Below are 19480 nucleotides of genomic sequence, written 5' to 3' on the forward strand. Positions count from 1 at the left end.
AAGACTGGAAGCCAGACTGAGCCTGTCATTCCAGCTCAGGGGATTACAAGTTCAAGACTTGACTGAGCTCAAAGTGCGCCTGGATGATGTAGTGTAAAGTCTCAAAATAAGCTGGCTGTGCTGGGACACACCTTTAACTCTGGATCACTGTGAGTCTCCGGCCATCCTGGTCTACTGAGGGAGCTCCAGGCTAGCCAGGACTGCATAGTGAGCTCCTGTGATGGATGGGTGGGTGGGTGGATGGATGGATAGATATAGACAGACAGATGGACAGACAGACAGAAAGAACAGAGGAGGAAGGAATGCCAGTTGTGTGGCAAGGGCTGGGTTCAATCCCAAGCACAGGGCGGAAGGCAGGCTAGAGCGAAATTCCCACATTTCGCCAAAAGATGGCGACAAAGGTTTTTGGAAGAGAAGTGAGGACTAGGCCGGTAGAACATGTTTAGTGTTTGTTTGTTTGTTTTTAAATCAGAGCAGTTCTCGCTCTGTTCTGTATCCCTATCTGACCTGAGTAGACCAGGCTGCCCCAGAACCGACCCTCCTGCCCCAGTCTCCCTGCTCTGGGATGACAGACAGGCGCCACCACCCCCAGCGTCACGGCAGGTTCAGAGGGAAAACTGACGGGCGGGCGGGCGGGCTTGGTGTCAGGGCACCGTGGGGAGAAAGAAGCAGGACAGACTTGCTCAGAGGAGTGACCAGGTCCCACGTCACCTTCGTGGCTGCCCCGCTGAGCTTGGCTGCGGTCGGTGCGCCTGGTCTCTGCACCCACAGACTCGGTGTCCACGGCGGGCTGCACCGTCGGCCCCCAGCAGCTCCGAAGGGGACTGGCATGGGCACAGGGGTTTGCAGGCAGCGCCAGCGGGCACTCAGCGATTGATGCTGCATCCCCAGGTGGTGCCGCAAGTTTGTCCTCGTGTCAGGCCCGGGGACAAAGGGCTGGCTGCCAGCGCGCTCCTTTCCTTTTCCCCAGGAAGGCTGCAGGCTTGAGAGCTTTTCTTTTACAAGCCACGTTGAGCTACAGGAGACACCCCCTGCCCTAGAGTCTGATGTTTGAGGCAGGATCCTGCCATCCAGGCTCCGCCTGCTGTCAGGACATCAAAAGAATCACCACATCCCAGGACTGTGGGGAAAACCAACAGGGAAGGAAGAAAGATGCCTGAGCCTGAGAATGGAACTGAAGGGGTGGGAGGACTCGGGGAGTGCCTGGCACCCACCGATGCAAGATGCGAGTGACAGTGTGACAAAGGAGCACACAGTGACAGAAAGCGGAGTCCTTGAAGAGTGCACAGGGCATACTTTTACCTGACCCGCTGCGGGATGAAGCTGCAGAGGCTGAGCTCCTCTTGCAAAGGGAGACAGGGAGCCACCCTGGAGGTCAGGGCCTTTTGACAAGCCGGGAGTGGACACAGCCCTGGGATGATTGAAGGGGACTGTGGACGAGCATTTCTTTGGGGTGTGGTCTAGAGCCCTGTTTCTTTTTAGTAATTTCTTTTCTCTTTTTGAGACAGGGTTTCTCTGTGTAGCCTTGGCTGTCCTGGACTTCCTTTATAGACCATGCCGTCCTCCAACTCACACAGATCTATCTGCCTGCCTCTGCCTCCCTGAGTGCTGGGATCACAGACATGTGCCTGGCTTCTTTTCAGTGATTTTTAAAAAGTTTGTGTGTGGATGTTTTATTACAGGTCTGTCTGTGCACAGGATGACCAGTGTCTGTGAAAGACAGAGGAGGACGTGGAGTCGTAGGCACTGTGAACCACCAGGTGGATGCCAAGAACCCAACCCCGGGGGGTGTGGAGTCCTCTCCGGCTCCTGTCAGCTGCTGGAGCTGCCTAGTGAGGGTCTGGGCCCTGAAGCCGTTTCTATGACAACCGCTTCCCTGCCGGGGTTTTCCTAAGGTAAAGAGGGCTTTGTAACACATGACCACACCCAGGCTGAGTGACAAGGAACACCAGAAGGTAAACAGCATCTGAGGACAGGACGTGTGACCTCACAGACCCTGAGACACACACACAGGGGCAGGCCAGGAGAGCCAGCTTCTGTTAGGGAAGTCACCCAGAGAAACAGCCCTTAGCTGAATGTGAAAGCATGACTGTTCATAGGATCCGAGAGACAGATGGACAAATGGAGACCCTGCTTTCTGGAATAGCTGGGCCTCCACCCTCAGGGCCCTTGCTTATTTTTGACAGTTTCGGAGGGAACATGTGCCCCTTCTTGGGTCTTGGAGTAAATCTTCAACCTACCCTGGAAACAGTGCAGGCCTACGCCCTGGTCAGTGGCTAGGATAAGGTGTGTTCTCGCTCAGGGACCGGGCCTTTTTGCTCAGTTTCTCCCCCCTGCCCCCCAGCTATCCTTATAGAGACTTTCTCTCCATGGCCTGGCTCTCCAGGTGCCTGGGTGTCAGGCCTGGCTCACTTGGTGTCCAGAGCAGCGGGGCCCGGAGCCCCCAGAGCTGGAGCCTGGGTGTGCAGGGTGAGAAACGGCAGACGGCTAGTGTCTGCTGGAGTTATGGGATAGGAGCTTGGTCTCCGGTGGACTGCAGCCCTGGGTGGGGTGGTCCAGAGTCCACGCGGTGTGCATCCCTCTCCATCCCTCTCCCCTCCCATCAGATACCCAAGGCTCCTCTCCCTCTCTACCTTTTAGGAGGGAGTGGGGTACCAGTCTCTATGGCTGTCTAGGAGCGGGGAGCTCTTGGGTCCCAAGGTAGGGGACATAGAGGGTCCCTTGGCTGAACAGACTAAGCTCCAGGACCTCAGCTTCCCTGGCTTTGGCTGTTGTTTTGGATGGGGTCTTGCTATGTAACTGTCTGACCTGGGACTCACTCTGTCCGACAGACAGGCTTTGAACTTGGTTTTGCCTGGCTCTGCCTACTGAGCACGGGGAGATCAAGGGTATGTGCCCTGCGCCAGGCTTCCAGGGTAGCTGCTGCTGCTGCTTTCTCTTCCTCCTCCTCCTCCTCCTCGGTTTTTCATGACAGGGTTTCTCTGTGTAGCCTTGGCTGTCCTGGAGCTCCCTTTGTAGACCGGCTAGCCTTGAACTCACAAGCCACCTGCCTGCCTGTTTCCCTGAGGGCCGGAGTGCAGGTGTGCAGCTCTAGGCCGGCTCTCAGGGCGGCTTCTTGCTGCTCACTTTCCACCATCTGCCTCCTGGGCAGGGCAGCAAGGGCACCAGTGCCAGCTCTCCACCTACTGTCTGCCAAAGGCAGAGCTTTCAGAGACTATGGCTGCCTCCCCTTCCAACCCCAAACCTTCGCCACATCACCGTCAGTCTCGGCATCATCATCATCTTCATCATCATCTTCATCATCATCATCATCATGATGGGCATTGGTGTTGTGCCTGCATGTCTGTGGGAGAGTGGTGAACCCTCTGGAATTGGAGTTAGAGATAGTTGTGAGTTGGGTGCTGGGGCTTTGAACTTGGGTCCTTGGGAGGAGTAGCCAGTGCTTTTAACCACTGAGCCACCTCTCCAGGGCAGCCCTCCTCTCTGGGAAGATTCAGCATGCCGTCACTGAGCCTCTGCCCCATGGTCAGAGGGCCCTGCACTGGGGTCGGAGGCCACACAAGCCAGCCAGACATCTGGAAAATCACACAATCAGCCAGACAGTAGAAAAAATACGTTTTTATTAATTATTAGGAATAGATCGTTCATTTAATGCAGGGCGTGTGCTGGGGAGAGCTAAGTGCTTCCTGTGGAAGAGGGAACGTGCAGGAGGACGGCGGCCAGAGCGCCCCACTGTCCGCACCAGCATCAGCAACGCGGAGAGAGCGCCACGGGAGTGTCCCTCACGCCCTCCATCCTGCCCTCCCGGCAGCCGACTGTGGCCCCTAGAGGTGCCAGGGCATCTGGAAGTGCTGGGCCGGGAGGGGGGTGCAGTGTGTGGCTTCAAAGTTGAGCAGGTGCTTCCGGGCCTGCGGAGGAAGGGGCAGGTAGGTGCAGGGCGCCTTCCCCCGGAACCCCGTGACTCTGGGATCCACGCTCCTCCTTCGGGCCTCCCCTCACCCGCCCGGAGCTCACCAGAAACAGCGCCAGCTGCCGCCGTCCTTCCGCACTCATGTCCTCCCCTGCAGAGAAGGGGCCCTCAGAGCCGGGCGGGGCGCCCCTTCCCGGCCCCCCAGCCCCCCCACGCCCAGCCTCCTTACCCACACTCCAGGGGAAGCCAGGCCCGTGCTCTGCCTGGTAGGAGCGCAGCACAGACACGCACCAGTCCTCTTCCACCTCGTAGCGACTGTAAATGGAGGCTGGGGGAAGGGCGGCCATCAGCAGGCCGTCTGTCTGTGCCAGGCCCTGCCCACCAGCCCCCCCCCCCCCCCCCCCCCGCTGCTCACCTTCCTCCAGCTGGGAGGAGGCCTCCAGCCACTGCCTCACCGCTCTGAGCCCCTCGTCCACCATCACTCGGGGATACCTTGGGCAGACAGAAGGTCCACGTCACTCCCCAGCCCCACCTCACTCCTCCCAGGGAGCACCGAGGCACGTGCTCCCCAGCTCTCACCGGAACTGCAGCAGCTTGAGCAGGAGGTCATTGCCTCGGTTGGACATGATGTCCTCAGGAACCCTGCGGGCAGAAAGAGTTACCCTGGTTTGGAAGCTGGGCCCGTGGTGGGCACAGGGGGAGGGGACGGCAGAGCCCAGGCACTCACGTGGTGGTGATGATCTCGTCCTTGGTTCTCCGGATCAGCAGCACGGGGCCCTGGAACCTTCGGAACAGAGCGGCAGGGACGCAGAGCTCAGACAGCCAGGCCACAGCTGAGGCCCGAGTGACCCGGTGTGGCCCTGGGGCAGCCCCTTCTGAGCCAGGCTTACCCCTTCATTGAAGGTCATGAGTGAGCAGACTCAGGGTCCCATAGACCTGGGGAGGACTGAGCCAGCTGAGGTATTGGCAGGGTACCTCGGGCCATGGGCCTCCAAAGGACCAGTGGCTGCCCTCACCTGCACACACACCTGGGCACCCCAGGGGGCCTAGCTGCCCTCACCTGCACAGCTGCTCTGAGTTGTTGAGGTTGAGATGCTGCCTCACAGTCCTGGTCACCAGGGCTCCTAGAGTGGGACCATGGAGAACAGCCGATTTGAAGACCTTGCCTAGCATAAAGGTCCCCACTGGACAGGGGAGGCCCTGCTTCTCAGCAATGGGGTGACCATCTGGGGTCCCCTCAGGAGAGTCCCCTGATCTGGCCACTCCTCCCCTGGAAGGACAGGCATGGGAGCTGCACTCACGCCAGCTGTCCGGCATGACCTTCAAGGCCAAGGGCACCAAGTCATCGAAGGAGGCATCCAGGATAACGGCACTGATGTCTGGGTAGGACATGGCTGCCCACGTGGCTGCAGCAGGGAAGGGAAGGGGATGGGGGGGTCAGAAGAACAGATGGGCACTTTCACGCGGGTCCAACTTCTCCACATCCAACCTCTCTCCGTAAAGCCTCCACCCTTGGGAGCCACCAGCGAGTGCCTGTGGCACAACTCCTGGGCGGGGACAGGAATCTGTCGGGGGCCGTCGGGGGCCAGCAGGGGTGGCAGGTACCCGTGAAGCCTCCAATGGACCAGGCGTAGATGGCAATGTCCTGGGGCTGGAAGCCCAGGCGGTGGATGGCAAACTGAACCACCACATCCATGGCGTTGGCCTCATTCTGCGGGAATGGCACCCCCTGCGGGAAGACGGGCAGAGCAGGATGGTCAGTGGAAGATGGCTCGCCGTGCAGCCGGGCTCCTGAGCCCGGCACTCAGCCCCCCGGCACAGGGAGGCCATGCACAAACAGGCAGCATGGCGGCCAGAGGAAGACACGGGGACAGGACAGGTCTCCAGAGAGGGTCTCACCGTGCTTCCTGCAAAGCCAGGATGATTCCAGCCCAGGACGGAGTATCCAGCTGTAACACAGACGGTAGAGAGCTATGACTGCACGCGGTGGGGCCGGGGGTGGGCGGGACAGCAGGACAAGGACAGTAAAGCCACGGGCAGCCCAGGGTGAGCCGAGCGGGAGTGGACTTTTCCTCAGAAGTGAGAGGCGTGGCCCACACCCGGGTGAACGGAGGCCACGGTCGCGTGGGAGGGGGCACATCCGTCCAAAGGACAGAGAGAGGGAGTGAACCATGCCTACCTTCCAGGGGCGTGGAGACACAGCCCACCTCATAGAATCCTGCATTCCCCTCACAGCAGATCACCTGGGGAGGGAACGGGAGGGCTGGGAAGGCGCTGGTTGGGGCGGTTTGTGCAACAGGGCCCTGGGGGGGGGGACCACCGAGGCCAACCTCAAGCCACGAAGCAGTGACCACAGCCCCTGGGATGTCACCAGGGAGACCTCTGAGAGGGTGGGATGTGGGGGTTTGGGGACAGCTGTGTGTGTGTGTCCCAGAGCGCAGGCTCCAGCACCCGTGATTCTCCAGTGTGCAACATTTTCCCCTCCCAGTGCACTGCCAAGCTGAAGCTCAGAGATGGCGGCAGGGGCAGTGCCAGCTCCAGAACCCGGCCCTCTGAGCCAGGGCCGCCGTAGGATAGAGTGCTGGGGCCTGGGCCTGCAGCAGCACCCGCTGCCGTCCGTTGCTGTGGGACAGGCCTCCTGCATCCTTGTTAGGTCCTGAACTCTGTGGCAATCGCCCTAGACTTCAGGTCCTCTGCTCTCAGGGCTGGGACGAGTGTGCACCACGCCTGGCCTTGTGTGCACACCAGGCAGGCTCTCTGCTGCCCATGCTCAAGTCACCAATCCCTTTCTGTCTCCCCTTCCTCCTATGACGTTCTGATCTCTCAACCTTTACTCCTTTTTCCAGACACGGGCTGGCTGCAGACTCACTGTAGCCAAGGAGACCTCACTGTGTGTGTGAGCACGCACGCACTACAACATGCGTGTGGAGGTCAGAAAACCTCCACTGTCCCTCCTGGCCTTTGACTGCGAGGGAGCGTCTTCTTGATACTGTGCTGCATGTGCCGGGCTGGCAGAGAGCTTCCAAGGATGCTCCTGCCTCCCACCCCACGGGGGCGCTGCGATTACAGCGTCCACCACGCCAGGCTTCAGGCACTTCCATGGCGACCTCTTCACCCACTGACCCATCGACCTAGGCCTGGCTTTGACCTGCTGATCCTCTCGCTCTCACTCCTGGGATTACAGGCGTGCAGTTCTCCTATGTGTGTGTGTGTGGGGGGTGGGGGGCTGGGGAGGAAAGCTCCCGGCATGCTGCGTGTGTATCCACCCAGCAAGCCCGGCCCCAGCACCCCCTCTGCCTTCTCCCCTCCCCCGTGCAGAGGTCCTGGGGGCAGCCGCAAGGTGGAATTAGCTTTAATGAGGTTCCCCAGGGAGGTTCTAGAGCACTGGCCCCAGAGTCTCTGCTGTCCTCTCCAATCCCCTTTGGCTCCCTGTCCCTTCTCACCAGCTTCTGCCCTTGGGGCTCAGCTGTCCCCCGCCGGTCCACAAACATGGTGTCAATCTCGTTACCATCACAGGCCAGCAGTTTCGCCCGACGCCCGTTACACTGAGCAGGGGAGACGCAAAGACCTGGTCATGAGGGGCAGGAGGCCACCTCCCGTCCGAGGGCAGGGCCAGCCGCAGGCAGGGGCCTCACCTCCTCCACCAGTCGGGCCTGGCCCTGCAGCAGCACAGGCATGAGGGCCTTCTGGAGCAGGTACACAGAGCCTGGGTACAGCATCCGGCGCCCCAGGGTGTGTGCCACCAGATAGCTGCGGGGAGACAGGTTAGTGAGCCCAACCCAGCATGGCCCAGGGTCTGCGCGCAAGGGCCGACATTTCCCCTCAACACACGGGAGCCGGCATTTCCCAGCTCTGCTGTTACTGTGAGGCGTCCACTCGAGGACTTTAGGAACGGGCACAGCTCAGTGGCACGGTGCTTGCCCAGCATGTGTGAGCCCCCCCCCCCCCGTTTGAGCCCCAACATTATGAAAACAACCCAACAGCATTTTGTATTGTGGCCCAGGACAAGACAGTTACACAGATGTCCCTAGGCACACAAAGGCTTGTCTCCTGAAAAAAAAAAAACAAACCGTAAGTTGGAAACAAGAGGCTGCAAATGCGTTTGACCCCGCAGCAGGGGAGCCGACCCTCCTCACGGACTGTGGCTCACACAACATGCTGCCCATCGCAGGGTCAGACAAAGAATCCCAGACCCAAACTCTACTATGCCAATGACTGCGTGGGGGCAATTCTGAGAGTTTTATTTACTGGCTACAGTAAATAAATGTAGTTTTCAGCTAGGCACGGTGGTGCACGCCTGCAACCCCAGCACTAGGGAGGCAGAGGCAGGCAGATCTCTGTGAGTTCAAGGGCAGCCAGCTCTACACACACACACACACACACACACACACACAAAAAAAAAAACCCTGTCTCAAAAAAAAAGTAAATGCAGTTATCAAATATTTTGTTAGTGCATAAAAATACAACTTACTAAAAGTTGTCAAGGGCCAGCAAGGTGGCTCAGTGGGGTGAGGTGTCTGCCGCCAGGCCTGACAACCTGAGCTCATTCACGTGGCGGAAGGAGGCAACTACCAAGTGAGCCCTGGCATCTGAGCGCCCCACACAGGCACACATGGGCCACGTCTCGGCCGCACACAGGTGACAGCTGCTCAGCGGTGCACCGCTTGCCGCTATGCACAGAACCTGTCCTGTCCCCAGCACCACTGAAAACAAAACACTTACGGTTCGTGAATGGCTAACGTGACTGCAGACTGACTAACAGAGCCAGGTACCTGACTCCTGGCGCATGGGAGGAGCAGGAACTCGGGGCAGCCTCAGCTATACCACAGGTTTAAGACCAGGCTGGGCTGCATGAGGACATGTCTCAAAAAATGAAAATAAGACTCAGCAACAGGTCAAGCTCTGTAGCCTGGAAGACACTGACCTGGATCTCACTCAGGGCAGAGATGTGACTGCCATGCTCACAGTGACAATACTGCCACAGCTGCCCAAGGAGCTCAGCCACTTCACGCCCCGAGCATCGGCCTGCATCACCCTGCTAGCACCCTCAGAGGCCTCGAGTCTGGTTTCCCTTTGGACCAATCCGGGATGTCAACAGCCAGAGCCAAGTCCATCCCTTCCTTGGTGCTCACTCCCTATATCTGTACGGATGAGTATTCAGCAAGGCCAGGAGGCGTGTGTGAGCCTAAGGCTGGTCTAGCGCCATCAGTACCCATGACTGAGTTCTCTGGCAGCAGCTAGAACGGCAGCCTGTGGTTGAACAGGTATGCCCCAGCCCCACAGACTCGTGTGTGAATGTTTGGCCCGTGGGAATGACACGTGTCACTGTGGGGGAAGGCTTTGAGGTCTGATATGCTCAAGCTGGGCCCAGTGTGGCACAGTCTCCTGCTGCTGCCTGTGGAACTCTCAGCTTCTTCTCCAGCGCCAAGTCTGCCTGCACGCCGCCATGCTTCCCGCCGCCATGCTTCCCGCCATGATCATAACAGACTAAACCTCTGAAACGGTGAGGCAGCCCCAGTTAAATGTTCTCCTTTATGAGAGCTGCCGTGGTCATGGTGTCTCCTCACAGCAGTGGAACCCTAGCTAAGACACAGCCATTCCCGGTGTTGCTGGTTCTCTCAACAATCCCAGTGAGGCAGGCTATTGAGATGGAGAAACTGAGGCACCGTGGGAAATCAAGGAGCAGAGGGCCCAGGACAATCACACAGCAGCACAGGAGAACCTGTGGCCGTAATGGCGAGGGGCTTTCTCTTCACGCAGTGCCTGCTGCCCCCTTCAGCTGCTAAGAGCTTTGCACCAGCAGACCCATTGCCATTCGGGGCCTCCACATGGCCCCATGAGGCCTGAGCCCCACAGAGCCTTTCCCCACAGGAGACACGGAGACCGCACAGCCCTAGGCCCCCGGACGACAGCCACTCCACACAAAGTTCACAGGCCCGTGGCCTTGGCCTGCGCCCCCGCCTCCACCCAGCCCGGTCTCCCACCTGGTGATCTGACAAGGCAGCTTCTTGACCCTGTTGAGAAACGTGTCTGCTGTGCCCCGGTGCAAAGGCTCTGGTCGAAGCAGGGCCACACCCCGGCCACCACGGGACCCCTTCCTGAGGAAGAGAAAAAGGTAGCGTTCAGAGCCAGGAGCAGCAGGCTAGCCCCAAGTTGTCTGGAGGATGCGGAAGCAGCAGTGGAAGGCAGAGGCCCTCAGAGGGGTGAGGGTGGAGGGGTGAGACCATGCCAAGGAAGGGCAAGAGCCAAGTAGCTGCTGTCTCACCGGCTGCTGGGCTCTTCCCAGTGGAAGTCGACGGGCCAGCTCCTGAAGTCGAAGTTATAGTTGGCCAGCTGCCTCTGTGGACAGAGGAAGGACGGAGGACTGAGAACTATGGGGAGGCCAGCGCCCTGTCACGTCCACAAAGGAAGATCTACTGTGACCACAATATCGGGACAAGGCAGCTGGCCCCACTCACCTGCCCAGCTCCAGAATTTTTAACCCTGCCTTCCTGAAGATCTAAAGCTGTGGTAGGGTGCTTGCTTAGCATGCAAGATACCCTGAGTTCAAGTCCCGATGCCGCCAAACAACTGTTAAAAAGCCAGGCATGGTAGCATGTGCCTATAATCCCAGCATTCAGAAGCAGAGGCAGGGGTACAAGTTGGGGCTAGCCTGGGATACAGAGTGAATTTAAGGCTAGCCTCGGATGTGGAATGAGATCCGATTTCAAGGTCAGATCATGGTAGCACATACTGTGACTACCCAGGAGGCAAAAGGATCAGCAGAAATACCAGGTTAGCCTGGGCTACACAGCATGAGCCTGTTTAAATAAACAAAACAAAACAAAAATTTCCCTGCAGTCAGGGAGGCAGGTGGACCTCTGTGAGTTTGAGGCCAGCCTGGTCACAACACTACAAAGAGAAACCTTGTCTTGAAAAACCAAGACAAAAACAAAAATAAACAAACAAAAAATCTCCCAAACACAGAAACATCTAGGGCTGATTGACACCAAGTGCAGTCAAAGCCTGGGGGGAGGGGGAAGGTACTGGCTGCTTCCACTACCCTCCCCACCTGGAGCAAGTTCCAGGACAGATAAGGCTACACACAGGAAAAAGAAGAACTAAAGGAATCCTCCAGCAGACCTAACTGATGGATGAGGCTGAGCGGAGGCGGCCCAGCCCACGCTGGCTCTGGGCGCACAGGCCTTTTCCTCCCTGCCCTCTCCTCGGGATGGCCACCCCGTGAGCCACGCGTCTCCACACACTCGGTGGGCGGTCCAGTGCACCCTCGTAATCCACTGTCCTCCCCACACCCACAGCATCAAGGTCTCTATTTTGAGAATTATTTTTAATTTTTCCCCACAGAAATGTTTTTGACATTTTCAAAAATAACTTGACTAAGAAAGAACAACCAAAAAGAAGCTGCACAAAAATGTAAATGACAAAACAAAATAAAGTGAAAAGGCACACTTCAGCCAAGCTCGGCTCTGAACTATGCCCAGATCTGGGTGCAGCCACTTCCTCACTCTGAGAAAGGTCACTTTCCACAGACTAAAACTGAGGGTCATTGTCCCGCCTCCTGTGGTGCCAAGAGGGATGGAAAGGGCGTGAGCAGAGTGCACAATGCCTCACAGCTGGCCGCAGAGCGAGATGGCACAGCCCCAAGCACTGGTGTGGCGATGGTGGCCAGGGCTGTTTGATCCCTTCAGAGGAAGGGCTTTCTGAGGCCCCCCAGCCTCCCCTCATAAAGCACCACCCTGCACGGACAGCAGCCTGGCACAGCTCGGGGCTTGGAGCCCTGCTGGCTCCACCCTGCTGGGCACAGGACTGGACGCACCTGCCCATTCTGCTCCACCCCCAGAGCTAGCACAAAGTACAGACGGCACCGCGGGGGCTGCTTCTGCGTTTGTCTAATTCTCGAGCATGGGAGTGGAGAGGGGAGGAATGTTCGAGCAGAAGGTCCACTAGAAGTAGGGACGGCAGTTTGCCATGGCCTGGGTTCAGGGCAGCAGGGCACACACTGCCCTTCCTGCCCTCCTCACCTTGTTTTCTGCAGACTGGTTCCGGTGTGCGGCTTCCAGGACGGTGATGAACTGACGGTACTGGGGGTTGGTCCAGCGGCCGAGGCCTGCAGAGAGGACCGGAAAGGCATTGGGGAAGCTGGGACGCCAGAGGCCTCGGAATTACGGGAAGACTGGAAATGGGCAAGCAGGCCCGGGAAGGAGAACAGAGGAGGAATCAGGGCCTCTTCTGTGAGAAACACAACTTCCTCTGTCCTCCACACAGCAACTGGCTGCACAATTCATGTCCTGAGTCTTCAGTTTTGTGTTATTATATTAATAATAGCAACTATGGTGTTTGTATGTGTGTGCCTGAGTGTGCGTACAAATGCCACGGCAGGAATGTGGAGAGCAGAGGACCACACTCAGCCGTCAGTTCTCTATTTCCACTGGAGGATCTGGGGACGGGTTCAAGGTGCCAGGACTGAGCAACAGCACTTTTACTGCTAAGCCACTTCATCAGCCCTCTGGTTCTTCGCTTGCTTGGTTGCGCTTGTTTTCCGAGACAGTCTCCCTATGTCACCCCAGCTGGCCTGGAACTCATTACATCATAGTCTGGCCTGAGAGATCCACCTGCTTTAGCCTCTCGGTCCTGAGAGTCCACGCACCAGCACACATCTGCACCTCCTCAGTTTATCTTGTTTCCTTTCTGAACAAGTGTTGAGCCTGTGCCCACGCTGGCCTGCAATTCAAATTCAGGCCGGAATGGGGTGGGACTGGGAGGAGCGAGGGTGGCGTGGTCAGCAATTCTCCTGCTTCGGCCTCCAGAGCGTGGGGCCGGGCTGTTTCCTCTGTAAATTAGCAGGGTGTATATCTTCCCCTGTTTTGGCAGTCCTGCAACCTTGCTGCTCCCCTGCTGACAGTGGCTTCCTTCCTTCCTCCTCAGCCATCCCCAAGCTTCTTTTCTGCATGGTGCTAAGCCCCTGTGCCACGGCTTTGCCCACAACTATTTCCCCACCATCACCCCTCCGCCTGTCCACTGACCCTGGCATCCACACTGACACCTCTCCTCCCCCCAACCCACACTCCGGGAGGAGGCTGGAGCTCCAAATTCCCCCTCCCTGACCCGGCAGGTGCTTCGTGCCAGGGACCATCCTATCCACGGGGACAGGCAGGAAGTAAGAGCCAGCTCCTGGCCCTGACGTTAGCACTGCGGGTGGGGCTGGGGAAAGACTACGAGCCAGCAGAGGTCAGAGGCGTAAGTCCTCCTCTGGAAGCAAACTGGCACTCCACAGCATCAACACAAACTGGCACACCACAGCACCAGCACAAGCTCGAGAGGAGGAAGCTAGCTGAGAGCGGCCGGGAGCACTGAGGTTGCTCACGCCAGAATGTAAGTGCAGCAGGGTGTGACCCCAGTCACCCTGGGCTAGCCAGTCAGAGATACGAGGAGGAGGCGGCCATGGCTCAGGGGTACAGTACTAGCTTCTCCTCCAGAGGACACAGGTTCAGTTCCGAGCACCCACGTCAGGTGACGGACAAATGCCTGTAACTCCACTTCCTTGCTCCGTGACATCCACTGGCCTCACAGAGACTCTGCACACATGATACACAGAAGCAAATTCACACACATCCCACACATTAACAAAAAGTGAATATACAAATCTTAAAACGGGGGAACGGGGGGGGGGGAGTACGGAGCTAGAGAGACGGCTCAGTGGTTAGGAGCACATACTGCTCTTCCAGAGGACCATTTGGCTTACACCCCCTGTAACACTAGCTCCAGGCACACCTGACTCCTCTGGCCCTTCAGGCACCTGCTCTCACGCACACACACCTACAGACAGGCTCCTGCAATGCACGCACGCGCACACACACACACCCCTACATAGACACACAGATATACATCAGTGACTTTTGAATGTAAAGTAAACATGTAACTATCACCCAGGTCCAGAGAACAATGGGGCTAAAGAGATGGCTCAGTGCTTAAAAGCAGCTGCTCATCTTGCAAAAGCCCAGAGTTCGGTTCCCGGCACCCACATCAGCTGGCTCATGACAGACCGCTCCTGCTCCAGAGGATCTAGCGACCTCTTCTGGCATTCACGACCCCACAGACATGCACATGAAACTGAATCCCAGGAAGAAGAAGACCACTGGTGGCACCCCCGCAATCCTTGCACCTGAGAGGGAGAGGCAAAAGGATCAAGTCTGAGCTGGCTCAAAAAAAGAACAGAAGAGGCCAGCGAGAAGGCTCAGCTGCTGAGGTGCTGCTGGCGAGCCTGACAGCCACAGATCAATCCCCAGAGCCTACAGGCCAGAAAAGGAACTGACCCGTCGAGTCTGCGTGAGTGCACACACACACACACACACACAGGCAAGAACTTAAAAATCCAGTAAGTTTTAAAAAAAATTGGCGGTTTCTCAGGAAACTGGGACCAGTTCTACCTCAAGACCCAGCTGTCCACCCCTGGGCATTTACCCAAAAGATGCTCCACCACAAAACAAGGACAGTTGCTCAGCTGTGTTCACAGCAGCTTCATTTACAAAAGTCAGAAACTGGAAAACGCCAGCTGTCCCTCAAGCTAAGAATGGATAAAGAAACTGCAGTACATTTACACAATGGAATACTACTCAGTTATTAAAACAAGGACATCATGACATTTGCAGATAAATGGATGGAACTAGAAAAGATCATCCTGAGTGAGGCAGCCCAGACCCGGAAAGACATGCATGGTCATACAGTACAGGAGAACCATACTACAAACCATAAACCCAAAGAAGCTAAGTACCAAGGAGGCCCAAGGTAGAGCATGTGACTCATTGAGAAGGGGAAACAGAACAGACATTGCGGGTGGGTGGGGGCACTGGATGGGGGTGGGGACAGGAACAGGAGGGATCAGGTCAGGGAAGACAGAGGGAGGGACAACTGGATGGGGCGGGGGCATGTCTGGGAAGATCTAGAAACCTCGGCAATGGAAACTCCCAGGAATCTACGCAGATGACCCTAGCTAAGATCCTAATGATCCTAGCAACAGGGAATATAAAGCCTGAACCAGCCATAACCAGGAACCAGGCAAGACTGTCAGTGGCAGGACTGGAACACCAACCCAGCCACAAAACCTCTGCCCCACAATTTGTCCTGCCTACAAGATGTGCAGGGGTAAAGATGGAGCAGAAACGGATGGAGAGGCAACCAATGACTGGTCCAGTCTGAGAGCGCTGCCATGAGAGGGAGCCCACCCCTGGCACTGTTAGTGATATATCGTCTGCTGCACTTACAGACGGGAGCCTGGCGTAACAGCCATCAGAGCAGAACAGCTACAGAAAGCCACGTCAGGCAGAGCTTGGGGAATCCTGTGGAGGAGGGGGAGGAAGGATTGGAGGAGCCAGAGGGGTCAAGGACACCACAAGAAACCTACAGAACCAACTAGCCTGGGTCCATGGGGGCTCACAGAGACTGAACTGGCAACCAGGGAGCATTCATGGGACGGACAGACATCCTCTGCACATGTGTAGCAGTTGTGCAGCTTGGTCTTCACGCGAACTCCTAACAGCAGGAGCAGGGGCTCCTCTGACTGTCGCCTGCCTTTGGATCCTTTCCCCTACCTGGGCTGCCTTGTCTAACCTCAATAAAGTGCTTCTAGTCTTACTGCAACTTGATATGCAGGATGGGTTGACACCGTGGAGGCCTCCCCCTTCCAGAAGAGAAAGGGAAGAGTGGATGGGGTGGGGGCGGGGGCTGAGCAGAGGGGTAGGAGGGAAAACTGTGCTTGAGATGCAAAGTAAACAAACAAACAAAACCAGAGCCACCTCCCAGCGGGTCTCCACAGCTGGTAACCTCTGCAAGAACCTCAGCCTTCTGTCTTCTGGGCCTTCTCACTCACACTCACACTCACACACACACACACTCATGTGCACTGTTCCGACCTTCACTTACAAACTTACGCCAGAGCTAGAGTCCCACTGTGTAGCCCAGGCTGGCCTGGGACTCACTCTTCCTCCGGCTGTGTAGCCCAGGCTGGCCTGGGACTACAGGACGGATGCCCAGTCTCTTGTGAACTCTTACAAGTGGGATCTGACAACGCGTCATGATGTGCTCATGCGTATTCAAGTCGCAGCCTCCGGTGCTGGCTCCAGCCCAGAATTACTGAGGTGGCGTTTTTGTGCATGTATGATGTATGCCACCTGAGGCGAGCTCACACCTTAGATCATATATGCTGTGTTTTTGTGCATGTATGACGTATGCCACCTGAGGCGAGCTCACACCTTAGATCATATATGCTGTGTTCATGTGCGCGTATGACGTATGCCACCTGAGGAAGGGCTCGCACCCTAGCTCACGCCTAGTTGTTCCCCACAGGGCCCGGTCCCAGGCTATGCCTGCCAGAAGCTCTTCTCACTTCTGCAGTCACAGCTGCAAGCTAGGCCCGGCACCTACCTCGGAGGCAAGCCACCCCTGCCAGGAGCAGCAGCAGCGTCCCGGCATAGTGAGAGAACGGCACCACTTTGGACAAACTCAAGTAACCTGGGAGGGAAGAGCGGCAGCATGAGAGGCGCTCGCTGCACCGCCTCTCGGCAACTCTCCGCAGCGTGCCCACAGCCTCCACCCCACCCCTGTCTTGGACTGGCCCTTCTCTCAGAGCAGTAGTCCTCAACCTGTGGCACTAACCCTTCCGCAAACCTCCATCTCCAAAATTATTCATGTTACCATTCTAACAGCAAAATTACAGTTATGAAGTAGCAACGGAAATCATTTTACGGTTGGGGGTCGCCACAGCACGAGGAACTGTGTTAAAGGGCCGCAGCATCAGGAAGGTTGAGAACCCCTGCCTTGCCTTCTGGTAGAAGAGGGGAGTCAAACCATCCTCACGGGACCCCCTTCCTCTCTGGGGAGTGGATTCACCTGCCAGTGGCTTGCCCACTTTGTCCCCCACCACCTTCGGAAACACACTGACCTTTCCTGTACAAGTAGAAGAAGGCGAAGGGAGAGGAGTAGTAAGAGATGGACCAGAAGACTGAAGCCTGCAGCAGACACAGAGAGCGGCCATCAGTACGCCTGTGCACACGCTGTTTGCCCTTCCCAGGCCCCGGCTCTGAGCAGAACCCGGGCACCAGCACGCTAAGCAACCGCTCTGTTTGTGACACCATGCACACAGTAGGGACACAACCATCTGTTGCCAGGGAGTGTGTCCAAGCAAAATGGAGGCGGGTGTAGTTTTATCGCACTGAAAACAGCAACCTCTGTCTAGCCACCGTTGGCCCCGCTCAGGAGTCCCAGGCTCTGTCCCTAAGAGATATGAAAGCGTCCCCACAGGAACTCTGCCAGGCAGAACAGCTGTCTCCGCAGCCAAAGAGGTTAGTTGCCAGGGAGGACAGGTCACTGGGGACCGCAGGACTGAGACCTGCAGATGGTCCCCAGGGCAAACCCATTATCCTCGGGCTCCAAGCACTCCAGAAAGAGCTTATGGTACGTAAGGGGCCATGCCCGCCATACGCACTGGGGTGATGCTGCTGCTCCGTGCAAGTCTGCAGCACAGAGCCCGGGGCACCCCCACCTTCTGGGGTGCCGCCTTCTGACAGGAGCTACTGAATCAGGGATGCTGGAGCTGACTTACCAGCGCCAGGATGCTGTCGGCATGCTTCTCCAGGGCACGAGGCTGATAATACGAATCCTGCCAAAACAGATGGCCTGTTAAGGCTCCTGCCAGTCGACAGGCCCTTCCTCCCTTCCTGAAGCCCTAATGTGTGCCACCTGGTTCTAATCTCTGGCCATTTCTTGGGCATCGACTGACTTTGCTTCCCTAACCTGACACTGTGCCCGATTCCTCACCTCTGAACCTGAAAACAATCAGAGGGTGCTGGCCTTGGAAGCAAAAGCAAAAGCAGCACTGGGGAAACTGGCTCTTTTTTTCCCCAAAAAAAACCCGTATATAAATATGACTGTGTGTATATGCGGAGAGGGAAAGAGTGGAAATGAAAGACTCCATGACGATTCTAAGAGGGAAGAAATAGCATCTGAATAAGATGATTGGGGAAGAATGTGGCTAGGTGTGGGCCTTTGGAAAGGCTCCCAAACACAGTTTGCAGCCGGTAGGAGGGGAGAGACTCTTCAGGGAGCAGACCACCACACCTGCAGTGTCGGAATGCAATGATCCTGGTCTGCAGGCTAGGTTTGGGGGATGCAGGGGGCAGTAAGTGGACACGGCAGGTAGAAGTCTTTTTGAAACTGAAAAGTCAGGTTAAAGAGAAAGCCAGCGGAGCCCGGGAGAGGAAAAACAAATCGGGAGTATGTGGGCAAAAGCCGTCGGTGCGTGCAGGGGACTCCGGACTCAACTGGGACCAGCCATGAACCCTGGATGGGCAGGGCCGGGGCCGCGGGGTGGGAAGAGCAAGCACTGGGGAGGGGCCGAGAGGACGATTCCTCCAAAGCCGTCAGGGGAGGCGGCGGCCGGCCCGGCGTGGCTGGGAGCCGGGAAGCGCCCACGGCGGACGGCGCGACCGCCGCTTGACACGCGGCCTCCCCCGTCCCCGACAGTGGGCGCGCCCGGGAGCGCAGGCCCAGCGCGCTGTGGACCGTACCATGCTCTCAGCCGGGGGGAGCCGACTCACCCAGGAGCTGGAGGCGGGGGCGGGGACGGCAGTGGGAGTCTCCGGGACGCCGGGCGCGGCCCGATCCGTGTCCCTCTCCCGGTAGATCTTGTAGAGCCGGGGACCGAGGACGCAGCTCAGCAGCTTCGCCATGGCCCCGGCTCGGGCCGCTGTGCCTCGGCCTCAGGTCCCCGGCGGCCCCGCCCTCGGCCTCCGAGGCGCCGCGTGCGTGCGTGACGTCAGCACGTACCGGCTCTGCTCCGTGGCAGGGTCCGGTGTGACATTCCTCGCCCCGAGAGAAGTGTTCCGCGTGGTTGGACCTACGGAGCAGCGGAGGTCAAGAATTAGTGCGCGGCGTTCTCAAAGTCTAGAGTTTAAAAAAGGAAAAAGTCCCGGCTGAGGCAGTTATGTTAGGCTCCCGGTGGGATTGGGAGGAGGGAGGGGCTGGAATCAGGCTGTAAAGTGATTAAATAAATAAATAAAAGTCCCGGTGTGATTAAATCTTTTCCCCCCCAACCCTTACTGTTAGGATGCTGGGTGAGAAAGCCCTGGGCTCGTCATCTGCCGGGTGTGGCGGCGCTCGCCTTTAGAGACAGGTGGGTGTGTTGACAGCTGGGTCTCTTGAATTCCTAGCTACCATGGTGTTCATATGTAGTGAGTTCCAGGCCAGTTAGGGATAAAGAGAAACCCTGCCTCAAAGCGCAAGGTTAAAGGCATGCGTCACCACTAGACAAAAAATTTTCCCCAACTTTTAAAATTAAGTTGTGTGTTTGTTTCCATATATGCACACAGCCTGCATGTCTGAGGGGTTTGGATGTATGCCATTGGCAGAGGATGTTTCTCTTTTTTTTTTTTTTTTTTTTTTTTTTCGTGACAGGCTTTCTCTGTGTAGTCTTGGCTGTCCTGGACGTGCTTTGTAAACCAGGCTGGTCTTGAACTCTTTTTAATCTTTTCTTTTTTTAATTCATTTATTTATTATGTATACAATATCTGTATATAT

The 19480-nt window shown here is 57.0% G+C and overlaps 1 protein-coding gene across 5 annotated transcripts; it reads right to left on the reverse strand.

Annotated features, from left to right (window-relative positions):
• Positions 1 to 3602: 3602 nt before the first annotated feature.
• On the reverse strand, positions 3603 to 18720 carry Abhd16a (abhydrolase domain containing 16A, phospholipase). 5 transcript variants are annotated; one of them, XM_060369038.1, is made up of 20 exons: positions 18472 to 18720; positions 17508 to 17564; positions 16848 to 16914; positions 16331 to 16417; positions 11932 to 12017; positions 10176 to 10249; positions 9895 to 10008; positions 7546 to 7660; positions 7354 to 7455; positions 6090 to 6153; positions 5810 to 5859; positions 5516 to 5639; positions 5212 to 5316; positions 4971 to 5034; positions 4638 to 4802; positions 4490 to 4552; positions 4326 to 4402; positions 4140 to 4238; positions 4015 to 4061; positions 3603 to 3908 (listed from the first exon to the last, which is right to left on the reverse strand). In XM_060369038.1, the coding sequence occupies exons 1-20, from the start codon at positions 18631 to 18633 to the stop codon at positions 3825 to 3827; spliced, it is 1806 nt and encodes a 601-aa protein (XP_060225021.1). In that variant the 5' UTR covers positions 18634 to 18720; the 3' UTR covers positions 3603 to 3824. The 5 variants fall into 5 exon arrangements, with proteins under 5 accessions (XP_060225021.1, XP_060225022.1, XP_060225023.1 ...); XM_060369039.1 differs by having other exon boundaries at positions 18502 to 18717; XM_060369040.1 differs by having other exon boundaries at positions 4638 to 4694; positions 18472 to 18715.
• Positions 18721 to 19480: the final 760 nt, after the last annotated feature.

Source organism: Meriones unguiculatus, chromosome 16 (assembly GCF_030254825.1).
Source record: "Meriones unguiculatus strain TT.TT164.6M chromosome 16, Bangor_MerUng_6.1, whole genome shotgun sequence".
NCBI classification, from domain to species: Eukaryota; Metazoa; Chordata; class Mammalia; order Rodentia; family Muridae; genus Meriones; species Meriones unguiculatus.